Genomic DNA, 17,725 nt, shown 5'->3' with positions numbered 1-17,725 from the left:
TTCAGTAGTTTGGTTACACTTAAATGGTTAACATCATACTTTTAGATGCTCTTTCGCAGTATACAGGAGCTCTCGTGGGCCATAATCCTGTTAGAAGCGGTTTTCTATATATGTATTTTTTATTTGAAATAATGTGTTTGTCGAATATACTTTGAAAATGCAGGGTTTGCCCCCAATTAACACAAGCGGGCCCTCCTCACCTGTGTTTTAAGTCAAATTATGTTACATACTACTTATACCCTGTCTAGCCATTGTACAGCGCTACTAAATATGATGGCGCTATATAAAACAAATACTGGGGCTGGAACTTACCACGTGCAGCAAAAATGGCCTCATGAAGTTTTGGGCTGGTCTCCAATTGTCTTCATATTTTGTTTTAATCGCCGGCCCCTGACAATGTTTTACTACAAACTGAGGACAAAGAGCCGAATAATCGTTTTACTGAGTTTATTTCAAACTTTAAAGGGTGAAAACAGAAGCGGGAGCTGGGGCTTTGGCACAGGTGAATGCATGCCGGCGGTAAGGCATGAACAGGGGGGGCCACGTGGGTGGGCCAAATGAGCCCCGTAATGTTAAAATGAAATAAATCCTGTATCCTTATTGGGCCCTCGTAAGGAAATCGAATCCCAGTCCGGGGTGGAGCTCGTTAAATGGATCTCGTTAAAGCTTTGATAGGGGTGCGGTGATCAGACGTTAATTGGAGTCACGCGGGGGTATAAAGGGTAACTAGAGAACTAATGCAAGCTTCTTGTCCCGGCTCTAGGTTTGCAGATCTGTTTGCTGCTGTTCTGGACATCTTCAGACTCTGTGGACTCCGTCCCAAGGTGAGCGAGGGGATACCACGGGTTAGACTGTAAGCTCTTTGGTCTGCTTTCTCTCCTTTATTTCTGCAGCTTCTCCCGATCAAACCATTGTTGCTTCGGCTGCACAATCCTCAATGTTATCACCGCAAGTCTCTGCCAAAAGCATAGGATGTCTTTCCCGATCATCGCTCTTTCACTGCAGATCATCGGCGGCCGTGTAAGAGTAGAGTTTAGAGAGAGTCACAAACTTTGGCCCCCACAGTCTCATCTCCTCCTCGTACTCCATGTCCCCCTCGGCTCCGGACGACGCCAGCGCGCTGAGGCTGCCCGGCGGGGAGCCGTCTCCTTCCACGTGATAGACCTTTAAGCTGTCGCATGAAAGCGCTTGCTGGATGTAGGCAGCTTCTTGGAACACGTCGTAGAAGTATCGGCCGAAATCTCCGCTGGTAAAAGAACAGCTCCGCTCTGACGCGGGGTACTTTGACGGCTCCTTCAGGCTGACAGACGTCTCGTAATCGCAGCTTAAGGGACCGTTTCCATGAAGCCCTCCGGTCTTCCTGCAGAAAGCGTGCGCGGCGCTGCTCCGATCACACAGCTGGAGCTCTGTCACGTTGAATGTGTCCTGCAGAGAACATACACTCAAATTAAAACCGATTGGTTCGTTCGTCTCAGCAAGTTGCCAAACGAGCATTCATCCAATTTAACCCGTCCTGCACCAAATCTGTGCTTGCTTACTCCCCCCATAAATGTATTTTGAGTGTGATTTGGGTAATTAAAACATTCCATCTCGTTACACAAGGCCTTTATCCCTTAACTTTTCAGCTGTGTATGAAGCGGCTTAAGGCGTATGGAGTACGGATTGTATCAGAATTCCAGGATCAGCAGCAGCTCCCACCCATTATCTGCCTGTAATTGTCCATGGTTGGTATTAAGTTGGTGAGTGGACCAAAGTCTTAAACTTGCTACAAACTACATATAAAAAATGTAACATTGTATCCCACAAATGCTTTACTCACGTGATCTTTGTTGTAATGGAAGATGTTTTTTCTGGTGTCCTCAAGGTCCTGGCTATGCCCAGATCCGTGATAAACTCCTTGGTTTATGGTCTTACTCCTCTTGCAGCGAGACCACAACAGAATTCCGGCGATCAGCGCTGCGAATGGAGACGCAAGAATTATCCTCTTGCAGCATGCAAGGTACTGAATATTTTTTATATTTTAATGCTTTTTCTTGATCCATCATGAATAACAGGGTTGCTACCAATCTTAACTTGCCCAGTTCAGTCTCGTGTTCTTGATGCATCCTGATTACACAGAAGGAATTGGAGATCAGCGCATGATGGGAATTCAGCATTGTATGGTGTATTCCAGGTAATGACGGGCAGGGAGAGTCTTTATACCCCATGGATTTACAGATGGCTTCTAATCTTACATTCACTAGAAATGCTTTTACAGTTTTATTAAAGCCCGTTGTTGTGAAAGCGTAAACGCTTACTATCTGTAACAATTTTTTTTTAACCTTGATAACCCGATTGGTTGAGACTTCCCAGAATCTTGCATCTCGGAACGACTAATTTCTTTGTAGGTCCCGTGAGCTGCTGTCGTCTCTCTGTGCTCCCCTCCTCCATTAAAGCGAAGCGTGAACTCATTCTGCATCCTTTCCAAGCCAACTTTGTTCCACTCTCCGAGATTGTAGGAGACTGTTAGAAGCCCATGCCTCACCTCGACAAAACAAACTGTGCCGTTAGATCCCCGGGTCATGCTGAACCATCGCTATGATCTACAGGCTGAAATACAATGACCCTAAAGCTGTCCCATCTACCGGCTGCTCGGAATCGGGAGCTTCAGATGTGGACGCGACTCTACCCAACGTGCAGCATGGCGCGTGTCAAGGTATGGACTTCATGCTGTGTTTGGTACCTGCAGGTGGATGGATTCGTTCTGGTCCTTAGAAGACAAACGCAGGATGACGCTGTCGCCGTTGCGTGTTCTTAACGTTGCCTGAAAATGTGTCCGCTGCGGATGGAGAGAATGAGGGAGCAGGTACCGGATGTGGCCTCCAGGATGGAAGAAGTTTGTGGACATCTGCAAAAGGATGAGTATATAATGCGGATTACGCTATTCACTATGATACAGAAATGATCGCCCAGCAGAGCACCAGGCGGTGGCAGAGCGTTCAGATGTGATGTATGAAGAGTCCTTTCTGGCGGAGCTTTGGTCACAAACATTCAAATGGATTCCTTGATGATCGCACCGCGACTCCCCGTTTTCCTATCTACACTATACTCTGCATTCACAAAGATGTTCAGGTGAGTCTTTTTAATATAACATAAATATTGGCATGAGAATTTTTTTAATATAAAACCCATCTGTATATTGGGAGACATTGTGATATCAGCGAGGTGGTGGAACCATTCATTCAGGTTTGGGTCTCCTTTTAATGTTCTTATACAGTAATTACCCGTGAGCGCATCGCTGTAAGCCAAGCCTGTACCTTTTCCTCAGTCCTGGTGAGGGGGTGGGAAATCACAGCTTGGGGTCACTGATGCAAGGAGAGTTGCAGGGTGCAGGTGATGAGCAAGCTGTACGCTTCCTCGCACAGCCTGGGGAGCTATTAACAGCTTCCAGAGGGGCTGCTAGATCATACACCTGTGTTAAAGGAAACACACACCCCATAAAGAAAATTATTAGATATCATTCTGCAGGTCAGCACAAAGAAGCTCAGATAACTCGGCGGAAAGCTTTGATACGGACCTACCTGTTACGTTCTTACGGTTCAGTTAACCTTTGTTACCCTTAGAATGGCTATTGACCCGGCTCCTCGTGCAGTCTGGCTGCATATCTGCGAGTTGTATTTTATTGCTCTTCATCGCATTTGTCGAGTGTTCGTTGAATTGAAGTTGCCAAATTCTACCGCGTTCCACCAGCAGGAGCCCCCCGTCTGCTACTAAATATTGGTGATAATACACGTTACTAATCAAAGAACTTTCTAATTTATTTGTGTCTTATAGGAATCATTACCAACCTCTGTCCTACGTGATACCAGCCGGGACTATCCTGCTAACCCACCTGGTTATACTGCATCCCTCTGCTCAGAGACCCCCAAAGTACCGAAGCTGATCCAGTTTACCGGATCCATCCGCAGCTCCCACGTCCACTACAGAGCAGCCGTCTGCAGTAAGAGGTAAGCGATACTCTGCGTGATAGTCATTACCTGCTTATTAAGAACGACGTTGCGGAGACAGCCTTTAAAGGGTTTGTGCGGAAGGAGATTGTTGGAACGAGGAGATGACTGCTTAACGCCTCCGAGCTGCAGAACGGTATCCGGCTCCCAAAACCTGCAGAGAATGGCATGCATATCAGACACGGGTCACAGTAACACATGGTGTGGGGCTTTACTACTGCAGATAATATTAAACATGCATAAAAATTATGTCATGACTCTTCAACACTTCCTTTCTCTTCATCCATGCAGATTACAAACCCAGTGCTGCAGCTGCTAGGCATTAATCCCGGTTTATCGTCTGACTTCAGTAAAGACAGCCCTGATCTCCAGCCCAAGCCGTCCCGTGTGCTCCATACCTTCTGTCCTGCATGATGACTCCATGGACTTCACAACTCGTTCGATCCTCTGTAAGTAGCTTTCCTCCGATCCCCTCTCTCATTTATCAAAGCCGTGCGGCAGCGATCCAGAGTCAGGCTGACTCCCTGCACCGAAGTAAATGAAGTCAGTAATTCATCTTCCCTGACTGCCCGACGTTGACATTTCCTTTAAGTAAATGTGACTGCGTGCGATGCGAATCGTTGTGTAGTTGGTGTGACTTGTCTTGGTTATGTTCCATGTAGAGTTAGCTGAGGGTCAGTTAGTTGAGTATAATGCAGCTCTGTGTCTGCTCTTAAAGATTCGTCTTCATTCTACTTCTGTGATTAAAGGAGAATATTTAAGCTTTCCTGTGGCTGCATTAATTACATGTCTGGCTCACGATGTGATTAACTTACTTTATCTTTTATGCGCAGGTCTATCCGATGCTGTTCTGTCTGTAACGTTCTCCTGCTCTGGAAAGCCGAGCCTCAGCGGGGTCAGGTCTTGTCTGAAGATGAGAAGGAGCCGGCCGCTCGTAATCTCTTTGGGAATGGAAACAAAACCACATTAACAGCGGTGCGGCTGGACCCGGAGCAGACTAAGAATGTAATTCAACTGATTGTCAATGTAGATTTATTACTTTCACTTCATGTTACTCATGACTTCATATTTGTATCTGTAACTCTATGCCTTGTCATTTGTAACTCATTGCACGGTATCTGTGATTCTTTGCATTTTGATTTGTAACTCATTGCACTGTACTTGTTACTTTTTGCCTCGTGATTTACTCGTTATTTACTCGTGATTTGACTCTCTGTATTGTACTGTGTAGACATTCAATAAAAGTGGTTTAGTTCTCGATTTCTTCTCAGCTTGAATCTACTAAAGAATAGAAAGAAACATACGAAAATATCTTCCTAATAAAAAAGCTCAAAAGAAAACATGGGGGGTATATAATAACTATTTAATAACCATATGTAAAGTACACAATATAAGGGAGAAAATGTGGTCTGCCTCTGCTTTCTAGTTGATGCTGCTCCTCCTCGCTACGTCCTTTCCTGATACTCACCAACTGCGATGAAGTTCTTACTGTCTCTTGACTCTCCGCGGTGTAGTAACAATCCATCTGTGCTGTCGCTTACGAACTCCAGCGATAGATGGCTGTCCGAGCAGTGGCCGATAGGATGAATCCATGCATAGCCGTTACCGTGAAATGTTCTGAGTCTGCTGGGAGCGTGGCCCAAAGAACGAAGTGAAACAGTGACACCTAGAAAGACAAATGGAAATATTTTAGCTTCAATGGTAGGCTGTCTGAAGTTGATGATGTAAGGGATAAGTCACACGGGAACATGGTCCAGAGAATCTGCCTACCTGTAACCGGTGAGAGTCGACGTGCAAGTCCCACCATTCAGGCAAGGGTTTTGGGGCAGAGAATAACAGTTCTGGTAAAATTGTTTCTGTACCGGACATCTGCAGGACACGTTTCCGACTTGGGGAATTGAGACTTAAGATGCGCTACCTCCATCCACGAGAGGCGGGGATCTGCTGACTGCGCTATGGATTGTGCACCCGCCATCCTGCAAACAGCCCATCCGTGAACAGAAATCAATGGATACTTGGGAATTCCTTTCCTTCAGCACTGATCGGATCTGTCATTGAGAAGAATACAAAAAAACTCAGTTAAGACGGCACCAAAAACTTATCTAGACACCATCCCAGTTCTGTTGCCATTAGGCACCCCAGGACCAGCTCCCTCCCAGAACAAATGCAGATAAAGATGATTAAAACGCATCGCTCTTAGATCTTTACTTTTGTTATAAAGTAATAAACCCCCGGCTGTACCCTCAGAGATTCAAAACCAAGGGAATTATTTCCACAAAACTCTGAAAGACAAACCGGATACATCTAGATATCATGAGACTAATATTCTGCGTTATGTAATATCATTAATTTTAAGAGACAGCCGACGTTATTCTTACTCAGTAATAACGCCATAAACACTCTGTCCATACCTTCTCTCTCTGGGCTGTCAATAAGCTCCGTAAGATCTCGGGTTTGTGGCAGGAGGCAGCTCCGCATACTGAAAATGTCACGTCGGTCGCGTTATCCTCTGCATTCACCGCACTGAAGATGTGGATATGGCTGGGATGGGCAGCTGCCATGTCTGCCAGGACGGCCTGGAGCTGGTCACGTCTGCTGACTCCAAACTCATCATTCTCTATGAATTCCTCTGCTGTAATGCCTAAAATGCGGGTTAAAAAGTTGTGGCTGAGAAGCAGAGATAGTAACGTATTTACCCAGATAGGAGCAGGGAAGGGAATTGGGGTCACGCACTGAGTAGGACAGGGGTCACTTAATGCCAAGAGCGTTCCTGTCCCAAGGGCCACCATTTCCTTCCATCCCTATGCAGGGATACTACATAATTTTAATGTCTTTATGGTACAATGTACAGGAGTCCAGGGAAATGGTTACATATATATGTAGCTCTGGTGACCTGTACATCACTTCTTTATCTAGCGCAAGCTCTATGATGGTCAAACCAGGCAGTCTCCCCATCAAATGTCCCAGCGGAGTCCTACAAGAATCTACCTGAGACCCCTCCGCACGACTTATTACTTACTTGTGAGCCTCAGAGACACCGAGCTGTGGAAGGCGTCACTTCCAATCTCTTGTACATAAATTTTGATAGTAGAGAAGGTATCTGGCCACACACGTCAGAAACCGTAATATTGAGGTCGTACGTTCCCTGCGGAGGTCTCTCGGTCATTAAGATTGTCCCGTTTTTTTGGTTCAACTAAAAATATCTACAGAAAACAAACCGTTAATGCAGTTATTTTCCTCAGACACGGCTTCTAACTCCCACATACACCAGACACGTCTTCTCTCTCCCTCATACACCAGACACGTCTTCTCTCTCCCTCATACACCAGACACGTCTTCTCTCTCCCTCATACACCAGACACGTCTTCTCTCTCCCTCATACACCAGACACGTCTTCTCTCTCCCTCATACACCAGACACGTCTTCTCTCTCCCTCATACACCAGACACGTCTTCTCTCTCCCTCATACACCAGACACGTCTTCTTCCTCTTTAATACAACAGACACGCCATCCTGCTCCCTCATACACTAGACACTTCAGCTCTCTCCCTCATATATCAGACATGTATTCTCCCTCTCTTATACACCAGACATGTCTGCTCACTCCCTCATACACCAGAGACATCTTCTCTCTCCCTCATACACCAGACACATCTTCTCACTCCCTCATACACCAGACACGTCTTCTCTCTCCCTCATTCACCAGACACGTCTTCTCTCTCCCTCATACACCAGACATGTCTTCTCTCTCCCTCATATACCAGACGTGACGTCAATTTCCGGCGCTCAGCATTACAAGCCGGCACCGTGGCAGAGCAGGGAGACTCGCCGCAGGACTGTTTAAAGGTAAGTACCGGGGGGGGGGTAGATTATGGCGTCGGCGAAGTTTAAAAAGCCGCCCCCCCCAGCGTCGGCGGGGGGAGCGGCATTTTAAACTTCGGCCGGCCCTGTATGTATATATATATATATATGAACCTATATACATATATGGAGTCTGATTTACCCCATGATGTTATTGTTTCCATATTCAGTATGCTGCATGAAGAACACACTCACTATTTCATTTACCAGCTGCTTCTCTCGGTGCAATAATCATCCATCCCCACCAGAGGGCAGCACTGCCCAAATATATCATATTTAATTGCATGTCATGAAAATGCTGACCCCTGCTGGTCACTGGTGTGCATGACGGTTCCATTAACAATATTAAGCTGGAATTTGTTATACTTTGGCGCCGTCGTGTGGACGTACTATGTAATTACATGTCAGGTTAAATGGTGTGAAGTTAGGATTTGTTATCCTTTGGCATCATCATGCACTGTATTACACCATATACTGCATGACAACCTATGAATACATATATATTTAATGGAGTCTGATTTACCCTGTGATGTTATTGTTTCCATAATATGTATGCTGCATGAAGAACACACTCACTATTTCTTTTACCAGAAGCTTCTCTCGATGCAATAATCATCCATCCTCACCAGAGGGCAGCAAGGCCCAAATATATCATATATAATTGCATGTCATGAAAATGCTGACCCCTGCTGGTCACTGGTTTGCATGACGGTTCCATTAACAATATTAAATTGGAATTTGTTATACTTTGGCGCCGTCGTGTGGACATACTATGTAATTACATGTCAGGTTAAATGGTGTGAAGTTAGGATTTGTTATCCTTTGGCATCATCATGTAGTGTATTACACCATATACTGCATGACAACCTGTGAATACATATATATTTAATGGAGTCTGATTTACCCTGTGATGTTATTGTTTCCATAATCTGTATGCTGCACGAAGAACACACTCACTATTTCTTTTACCAGAATCTTCTCTCGGTGCAATAATCATCCATCTCCACCAGAGGGCAGCAAGGCCCAAATATATTATATATATAACTGTCATGAAAATGCTGACCCCTGCTGGTCACTGGTACGCATGACAGTTCCATTAACAATATTAAGTTGGAATTTGTTATACTTTGGCGCCGTCGTGTGGACGTACTATGTAATTACATGTCAGGTTAAATGGTGTGAAGTTAGGATTTGATATCCTTTGGCATCATCATGTACTGTATTACACCATATACTGCATGACAACCTATGAATACATATATATTTAATGGAGTCTGATTTACCCTGTGATGTTATTGTTTCCATAATATGTATGCTGCATGAAGAACACACTCACTATTTCTTTTACCAGAAGCTTCTCTCGGTGCAATGATCATCCATCCCCACCAGAGGGCAGCACTGCCCAAATCTATCATATTTAATTGCATGTCATGAAAATGCTGACCCCTGCTGGTCACTGGTGTGCATGACGGTTCCATTAACAAGATTGAGTTGGAATTTGTTATACTTTGGCGCCGTCGTGTGGACATACTATGTAATTACATGTCAGGTTAAATGGTATGAAGTTAGGATTTGTTATCCTTTGGCATCATCATGTACTGTATTACACCATATACTGCATGACAACCTATGAATACATATATATTTAATGGAGTCTGATTTACCCTGTGATGTTATTGTTTCCATAATCTGTATGCTGCATGAAGAACACACTCACTATTTCTTTTACCAGAATCTTCTCTCGGTGCAATAATCATCCATCTCCACCAGAGGGCAGCAAGGCCCAAATATATCATATATAACTGTCATGAAAATGCTGACCCCTGCTGGTCACTGGTACGCATGACAGTTCCATTAACAATATTAAGTTGGAATTTGTTATACTTTGGCGCCGTCGTGTGGACGTACTACGTAACTCTGCGTCCCTCCTCAGGAGCTCTCCCACTCGGCGTCCCTCCTCAGGAGCTCTCACACTCTGCGTCCCTCTGCAGGAGCTCTCACACTCTGCGTCCCTCCTCAGGAGCTCTCACACTCTGCGTCCCGCCTCAGGAGCTCTCACACTCTGCGTCCCTCCTCAGGAGCTCTCACACTCTGCGTCCCTCCTCAGGAGCTCTCACACTCTGCGTCCCTCCTCAGGAGCTCTCACACTCTGCGTCCTTCGTCAGGAGCTCTCACACTCGGCGACCCTCCTCAGGAGCTCTCACACTCGGCGACCCTCCTCGCACTCTCCGCGTCCCCTCAGCGCAAACACTCTGAGTCTCCATACTCACACTCTGCATCCTCTCTCGCCCTCGTTCTGCGTCCTCACACTCTGCATCCCCTCTCGCCAGCACTCTTCGGCCCCTCAAGCTCACACTCAACATTCCTTCTCGCTCACACTCTACATCCCCTATTGCCCGCAGTGTGCATCTTCAAACTCTGTCTACTCTTGCCCACACTCTGTGCCCCCTCACATTTTGCGCCACCTCACACACTGCGCTCAATCTGTTTCCCCCCTCTCGCGTGCACACACACTCTGTGTCCCCTCTCTCTTGCGCACGCACAGACACTCACTCTGCGTCCTCTCTCTCTCGCGCGCACACACCCCTCTGATCACATGACCGATTATATGACACCATCTCCAAGAATTGGGTCCCATCTTTGATGTGCCAATAAGTTATGGTGGGGTAAAGGTGATGGAAACCCCTCCACTTAAGAGAGGAATGAAATTCCTATAACTCGGGGTCCTTGTCTGTTAGGCCACGAATCACCACAGGGGTCCCCTGGGAAGATGACACCTCTAGCCAGAACAGATACAGAGGGCATGCACAAAGAAACACATTTACACCCTCTAAAAACTTAAAAAAAAAAAAAAAACACCGGAAGTTTGTCTTCTGCAGTCACAGGGTGAGAACGCCACCACATCCCTCAGTATAGTTACAAGGAAGAAACATCTGCAAGACAATTAAGATTATTGCCGCAACCCTTTAAAGACATCCAGTCCCTTCATCTAATCACGAGTGTCTTCTCTAGGATGAACGTAGGCGCGCTCATCTGTGTGTAGAGTAGGAAAGGAACACGGGACAATCTTCTCGGGACGTTACAGTAACAGAAGATGAGGCACAGTGTAGCTTTCTTGTCTTCTCGCTGCGTGTGCGGAGGCAAATTGCAGATCGCCTGCATTTTCTGCAGTGCTGCAGAATAGGTTGCTACAGCATTATGATAATATACCGTCACAGGTGCCAACGCGTCAATGCCGTTGGTCTACAACATTGGGATGTCATGAGATATTCTTATGCTGTATTAACCGTTTGGGTTCCCGTGAAATAAAGCATTTTGCCCTCTATTGGTTAATCACGGTCCATCCAGTCTTCACCGATAATTCCCTGAGCAGAGAGGTCATGTATAAGATTGCGGCGGACGGTGACAGAGGCTTGCGATCTTGGTCTGTAGCTGGATTCATTGGCTATTGCTGGTGTCATCCAATTGAATGAAAGGAACTGTAGCCCGTCTGGTCAAGAAGAACTTGAGAGGTCATAAAAATAAGACAACTGTCATCATTCAGCTATAATAAAATGCAGCACGAGTAATCAGGACGTTGATACATTATTACACAAAGTGTTACATCCCTAACACATTCCAGCATCTATTATTATTATTATTATTATTATTACAATTATTATTTTTATTAATAATATTATTACTATTAGTATTGTTATATTTTATGATTATTATTATTAGTATTGCTATTATTGTTAATAATAATATTATTACTATTAGTATTGTTATATTTTATGATTATTATTATTAGTTTTGCTGTTATTGTTATTAATATTATTATTATTATTGTTATCGATACAATAATTTCTTTGAAAAAATGTTGCATCATTGAATATGTTGGTTGACAATGAACCCCATTAATTATCCGGTGCCCCCTGAGGCTGGGGTGAGGATGAACAGAAGCCATGTCTGAAACCTTATATAGCACATACTATAGTCCAATCTTATAGCATAAAGTGCAGATATTGCCCCGTTATACATCGTTCACATAATAATGATTATTATTGCCCCTCTCCATGCTGTAGGTGCCCTGTCACAGCTCCTGTAGCTGTCCTCCGATGAATATCACGGTTTATTCACGTATTGTTACTGCGAGGTCTGCCCCCCGCAGGCTGTCAGGATCTCCTGGTAGGAATGGAGGTGGATCTTGCAGGTAGAGGGCGGCCCTGATTGATCCACCTGGGTCAGGACTGCTGGGCTGTTCAGTGATTTCCAAAGAGCTGCTTTGATGTTGCCGCTTAATCCACTCTTTCTATTAAGAAATGGAAACCCAAAAGACCCCACAAGTTTGTGTGGGGGGCTGCTGTCAACTTTCTGCCCCACCAAGAAAAACCTGTTTGGGGTGAATTGGGGAATTATCTGCTCAATCAAGCAGCAGGCCCTGGAATATAATATTGGTTGCAGATCGGGATTGTTTGGACTCCGGCTGAACTGTTACAGTAAGGACACGGAGGGCCGGTGAGTGGTTTGTTTATAAGACAAGCATGTGGTTTTATTTATCAATAAATTGTTTTGTGTTTTAAAGTACAAACTGGGCTGAAAGGGTTAAACCCTGTGTTTTATGCTGTTGTGATGTAGCATCTGAGATGTTTGCCGCTCGCTTATATGTCTTTAACGATACGATTGTGTTTGCCTGGCGATGGGCCGCACGCCGCTGTGGCACACAGAGGGTTAATATTGTAGCGCTGTTTACTCTTTGTGCAGAGTTTATGTCCATGTTCTGGGGTTTGATTCGCTCGCTGGGCCGCGGCGTGCCGGTTACCCTCTCATGTGTGTAAAGCTGAGCGTTCCAAGTTCTTGGTGCTGATACGTTGTATATATTGTGTATATAAGTAATAATAATAATAGTAATAATGCCGTCTGCCATTTTTGTTTGCTATGTGTTATTTAAAGCCTCCCGCACGCCCCTAGATGCCCCTCGGTTCTCTGCCGTGTTCTGGACGTTCCGTGTTTAATTGCCCGGATAATTCTGACTTCGTGCAACAAATGTGATATTAATGGCTGTGGGTAGTTGGCTCGGCCACGCGTTACTTTCACTGGATTTGGCTCTTTATATTATAACTTTATATCTGCGGATCTGCGTCTTTATATTATAACTTTATATCTGCAGATCTGCGTCTTTATATTATAACTTTATATCTGCAGATCTGCGTCTTTATATTATAACTTTATATCTGCAGATCTGTGTCTTTATATTATAACTTTATATCTGTGTCTTTATATTATAACTTTATATCTGCAGATCTGCGTCTTTATATTATAACTTTATATCTGCATATCTGTGTCTTTATATTATAACTTTATATCTGCAGATCTGTGTCTTTATATTATAACTTTATATCTGCGGATCTGTGTCTTTATATTATAACTTTATATCTGCAGATCTGTGTCTTTATATTATAACTTTATATCTGCGTCTTTATATTATAACTTTATATCTGCAGATCTGTGTCTTTATATTATAACTTTATATCTGCAGATCTGCGTCTTTATATTATAACTTTATATCTGCAGATCTGCGTCTTTATATTATAACTTTATATCTGCAGATCCGTGTCTTTATATTATAACTTTATATCTGCATATCTGTGTCTTTATATTATAACTTTATATCTGCAGATCTGTTTCTTTATATTATAACTTTATATCTGCAGATCTGTTTCTTTATATTATAACTTTATACCTGCAGATCTGCGTCTTTATATTATAACTTTATATCTGCAGATCTGTGTCTTTATTTTATAACTTTATATCTGCAGATCTGTGTCTTTATATTATAACTTTATATCTGCAGATCTGCGTCTTTATATTATAACTTTATATCTGCAGATCTGCGTCTTTATATTATAACTTTATATCTGCGGATCTGCGTCTTTATATTATAACTTTATATCTGCGGATCTGTGTCTTTATATTATAACTTTATATCTGCAGATCTGTGTCTTTATATTATAACTTTATATCTGCAGATCTGCGTCTTTATATTATAACTTTATATCTGCAGATCTGTTTCTTTATATTATAACTTTATATCTGCAGATCTGCGTCTTTATATTATAACTTTATATCTGCAGATCTGTATCTTTATATTATAACTTTATATCTGCAGATCTGTGTCTTTATATTATAACTTTATATCTGCAGATCTGTGTCTTTATATTATAACTTTATATCTGCAGATCTGTGTCTTTATATTATAACTTTATATCTGCAGATCTGTGTCTTTATATTATAACTTTATATCTGCAGATCTGCGTCTTTATATTATAACTTTATATCTGCAGATCTGTGTCTTTATATTATAACTTTATATCTGCAGATCTGTGTCTTTATATTATAACTTTATATCTGCAGATCTGTTTCTTTATATTATAACTTTATATCTGCAGTTCTGTGTCTTTATATTATAACTTTATATCTGCGGATCTGTGTCTTTATATTATAACTTTATATCTGCAGATCTGTTTCTTTATATTATAACTTTATATCTGCAGATCTGCGTCTTTATATTATAACTTTATATCTGCAGATCTGTTTCTTTATATTATAACTTTATATCTGCAGATCTGTATAATTATATTATAACTTTATACCTGCAGATCTGTGTCTTTATATTATAACTTTATATCTGCAGTTCTGTGTCTTTATATTATAACTTTATATCTGCGGATCTGTGTCTTTATATTATAACTTTATATCTGCAGATCTGTTTCTTTATATTATAACTTTATATCTGCAGATCTGCGTCTTTATATTATAACTTTATATCTGCAGATCTGTTTCTTTATATTATAACTTTATATCTGCAGATCTGTATAATTATATTATAACTTTATACCTGCAGATCTGTGTCTTTATATTATAACTTTATATCTGCAGTTCTGTGTCTTTATATTATAACTTTATATCTGCAGATCTGTGTCTTTATATTATAACTTTGTATCTGCAGATTTGTATAATTATGCGCCGATACTGGATGCAAGAAATCCGCATTGGAATGTTGATAAATTGATTGAGTAATTGGAGGGAAAGGGACGGGGGAGGAAAAACCGGGAGCGTACAAGGGGTCCGCCTGCCCGCGTACCCGCTGCCATTGCGCGCCTGACCGTGTACCCGCTGCCATTGCGCCCCTGCCCGCGTACCCGTTGCCATTGCGCCCCTGCCCGCGTACCCGTTGCCATTGCGCGCATGCCTGCCGACCCGCTGCCCCTGCGCGCCAACTCGCTGCCCACGCGCGCCAACTCGCTGCCCACGCGCGCCAACTCGCTGCCCACGGACCCACTTCCCCTGCACTCCTGCTGCGCGCGGACCCGCTGCCCCTGCGCGCCCGCTGCCCGCTGCCCCTGCGCGCCTGCTGCCTGCTGCCCGCTGCCCCTGCGCGCCTGCTGCCCGCTGCCCCTGCGCGCCTGCTGCCCGCTGCCCCTGCGCGCCTGCTGCCCCTGCGCGCCTGCTGCCCGCTGCCCCTGCGCGCCTGCTGCCCGCTGCCCCTGCGCGCCTGCTGCCCGCTGCCCCTGCGCGCCTGCTGCCCGCCCTGCGCGCCTGCTGCGCGCTGCCCCTGCGCGCCTACCCGCGGACCCGCTGCCCCTGCGCGCCTACCCGCTGCCCCTGCGCTCCTACCCGCTGCCCCTGCGCGCCTACCCGCTGCCCCTGCGCGCCTACCCGCTGCCCCTGCGCGCCTACCCGCTGCCCCTGCGCGCCTACCCGCTGCCCCTGCGCGCCTACCCGCGGACCCGCTGCCCCTGCGCGCCTACCCGCGGACCCGCTGCCCCTGCGCGCCTACCCGCGGACCCGCTGTGATGGTTTACACAAACCAGACAACCCCTACAGCTGCTGCAGATCTTCTTCGGAAGCAAACATGTTGATGGCAGCAGTAGGGTGCAAGTTGGGTTTCAGATGGTTCCTATTGTCCTACAGCATCTAGCCTGTTTGCTGGGGAGATTATGTAAATGATGTAGACAAACCCTACAGCTGCTGCAGATCTTCTTTGGAAGCTAAGAGGTTGATGGCAGCAGTGGGCTACAAGGTTGGGTTCTTAAGGGTTCCGATTGTTCCACCGCATACATGTTGGGTTCTAAAGCATTTATCCTGCTGGCTGTTGAGTTTGTAATGCTGTACCAGACAAACCCTACAGCTGCTGCAGATCTTCTTTGGAAGCTAAGATGTTGATGGCGGCAGTGGGCTACAAGTCGGGTTTCTCAGGATCTGCAGCGGTTATGAGCTTTACAAAGAGGATGGTTGATGACGGACAGTTCTGCTTGAGTTTGCATGAGCTCTGAGGTCTTTATGGATACCCCACGTTGACCTCGCCGAGTGGGATTGTAGATTTCATTGCCGTAGATATCATCGGATCTATTTGCACGCGGAGGAAAGATGAGGGTTATCTAAAGCCTGATGTGTGGTCTAAAAGCGGGCAACAAATCTCAATGTGTAGCCCATTCGGAGAGGTAATAAACTGTAATGCCCCTCAATAAATAGTACTTGAGAATAACTCCCCAGGTATCATACACCAAAGACTGCATCGTACAAATGACATCGTAAGCGGCTTCCGGCTCTACGAGTCATTACGTTTGCCACACATTATTTAGCCGAACGCTCACAGATCTTGTTAAGCTCCTATAGAAGGAGACGGGCTATGTCACTCTTCCTCGGAATCTCTCACACTGACAGTTTTAAAAGCCGGCCTCTAGATCTTTTCTTTGATAATTTTAATGGAAAAAATGTTGTGTCCACTAGGTTTCTGCGTAGAAATATCTGCTAATGTTTCCAAAGGTTCCTATAATACATTGTAATACATTGTGGTTCATCAGGTCTCTCCCAACGAAGGCTCGAGAGTTTGTCCCAATCCATAAATGAAAGGCGACTGCATAGACTTCATTCTATAACTTCTTTGCCAGGGCCGGTGAGAAGACCAGTAGGTTTGGTGTTGGCCGAGCCTCGGGGTAGGAGGTAGCACTGAATTGGGTCTCTTGGCAGCGTTTCTCTGTTTTCCAGATACAGAACGTTTGTATCGGAGGAAGCGGCTCCCAACACCCTGGTTGCCACCGTACATGCCTTTGATCCAGATGGAGATCATGTGACTTACAACATTTCGGAAGGAAATAAAGAAGGGAGCTTTATTATTGATTCCGAGAAAGGTACGTGGAGCTATATTTTGTATACATCCATAACTACCGCCCCCCCCAATGCCACCGATGCTTTTTACCTGACGATTTCTCTCATATTCTGCTACATAAAGAAGAAAATTAGTCATCGAGATAAAATCGAGTTCCTCACCAGAATTCCATCGCAGTAACTATAACTTGAAGTTCCTAAATAGTTGAGTAGGGGGATCGCTTACCCTGGGTTAAGGATTTGTAACAATGGGACTGATTTATCCTCAAACCATTTAACAGGAATAATCCGTCTGGGTTCTAACCTGCTTCCAAAGCATCATGGAGCCGAGTATGTTCTGTATGTGACCGCCACAGATGACAACGCTTCGGGGGGTCCTCACAGCCTCACCAGCACGGCTACGGTCGCCGGGAGAGTTGATGACGTCAACCGGAACAAGCCCGTCTTCCATCAGGTACCTCATACATTAACTCCAGAAAACCGCTTAGGAGAATAATCCCTTACTGAACGCCAATGAACTAAAGCCGTGTTAGAACTGTCCTTGGCTCCAAGATGTAGCCAGATCCTAAAAGAAATGTGTGGATTTAACGTTATTTCCAGTGTGCCCAGTACCGTCACCACGCCGTAGTCCTGGAGAACCAGCCCCCAGGAACGTTTGTGCTGCAGGTGGAGGCGAAAGACGCAGACGTTGGCGTCAACGGTCAAGTGAAGTACGGGATCGTTCATCG

General features: G+C 44.7%; 2 protein-coding genes across 2 annotated transcripts; both read right to left on the bottom strand.

Moving 5' to 3' along the window:
* Positions 1-3,328: 3,328 nt before the first annotated feature.
* Positions 3,329-4,552, bottom strand: LOC128468045 (putative neural-cadherin 2). Its single transcript, XM_053449815.1, has 3 exons — positions 4,385-4,552; positions 4,017-4,140; positions 3,329-3,451 (listed from the first exon to the last, which is right to left on the bottom strand). Exons 1-3 carry the CDS (start codon positions 4,465-4,467, stop codon positions 3,329-3,331), a joined length of 330 nt encoding a protein of 109 aa, XP_053305790.1. The 5' UTR covers positions 4,468-4,552.
* Positions 4,553-4,685: 133 nt separating this feature from the next.
* Positions 4,686-6,499, bottom strand: LOC128467546 (putative neural-cadherin 2). Its single transcript, XM_053449211.1, has 4 exons — positions 6,398-6,499; positions 5,757-6,034; positions 5,455-5,652; positions 4,686-4,927 (listed from the first exon to the last, which is right to left on the bottom strand). The coding sequence occupies exons 2-4, from the start codon at positions 5,791-5,793 to the stop codon at positions 4,803-4,805; spliced, it is 360 nt and encodes a 119-aa protein (XP_053305186.1). The 5' UTR covers positions 5,794-6,034; positions 6,398-6,499; the 3' UTR covers positions 4,686-4,802.
* Between the last annotated feature and the right edge of the window lie 11,226 nt (positions 6,500-17,725).

The sequence above is a fragment of the Spea bombifrons genome, chromosome 10 (genome assembly GCF_027358695.1).
Source record: "Spea bombifrons isolate aSpeBom1 chromosome 10, aSpeBom1.2.pri, whole genome shotgun sequence".
In the NCBI taxonomy this organism is placed as follows: Eukaryota; Metazoa; Chordata; class Amphibia; order Anura; family Pelobatidae; genus Spea; species Spea bombifrons.
This window is presented reverse-complemented; position numbering and strand designations above follow the sequence as displayed.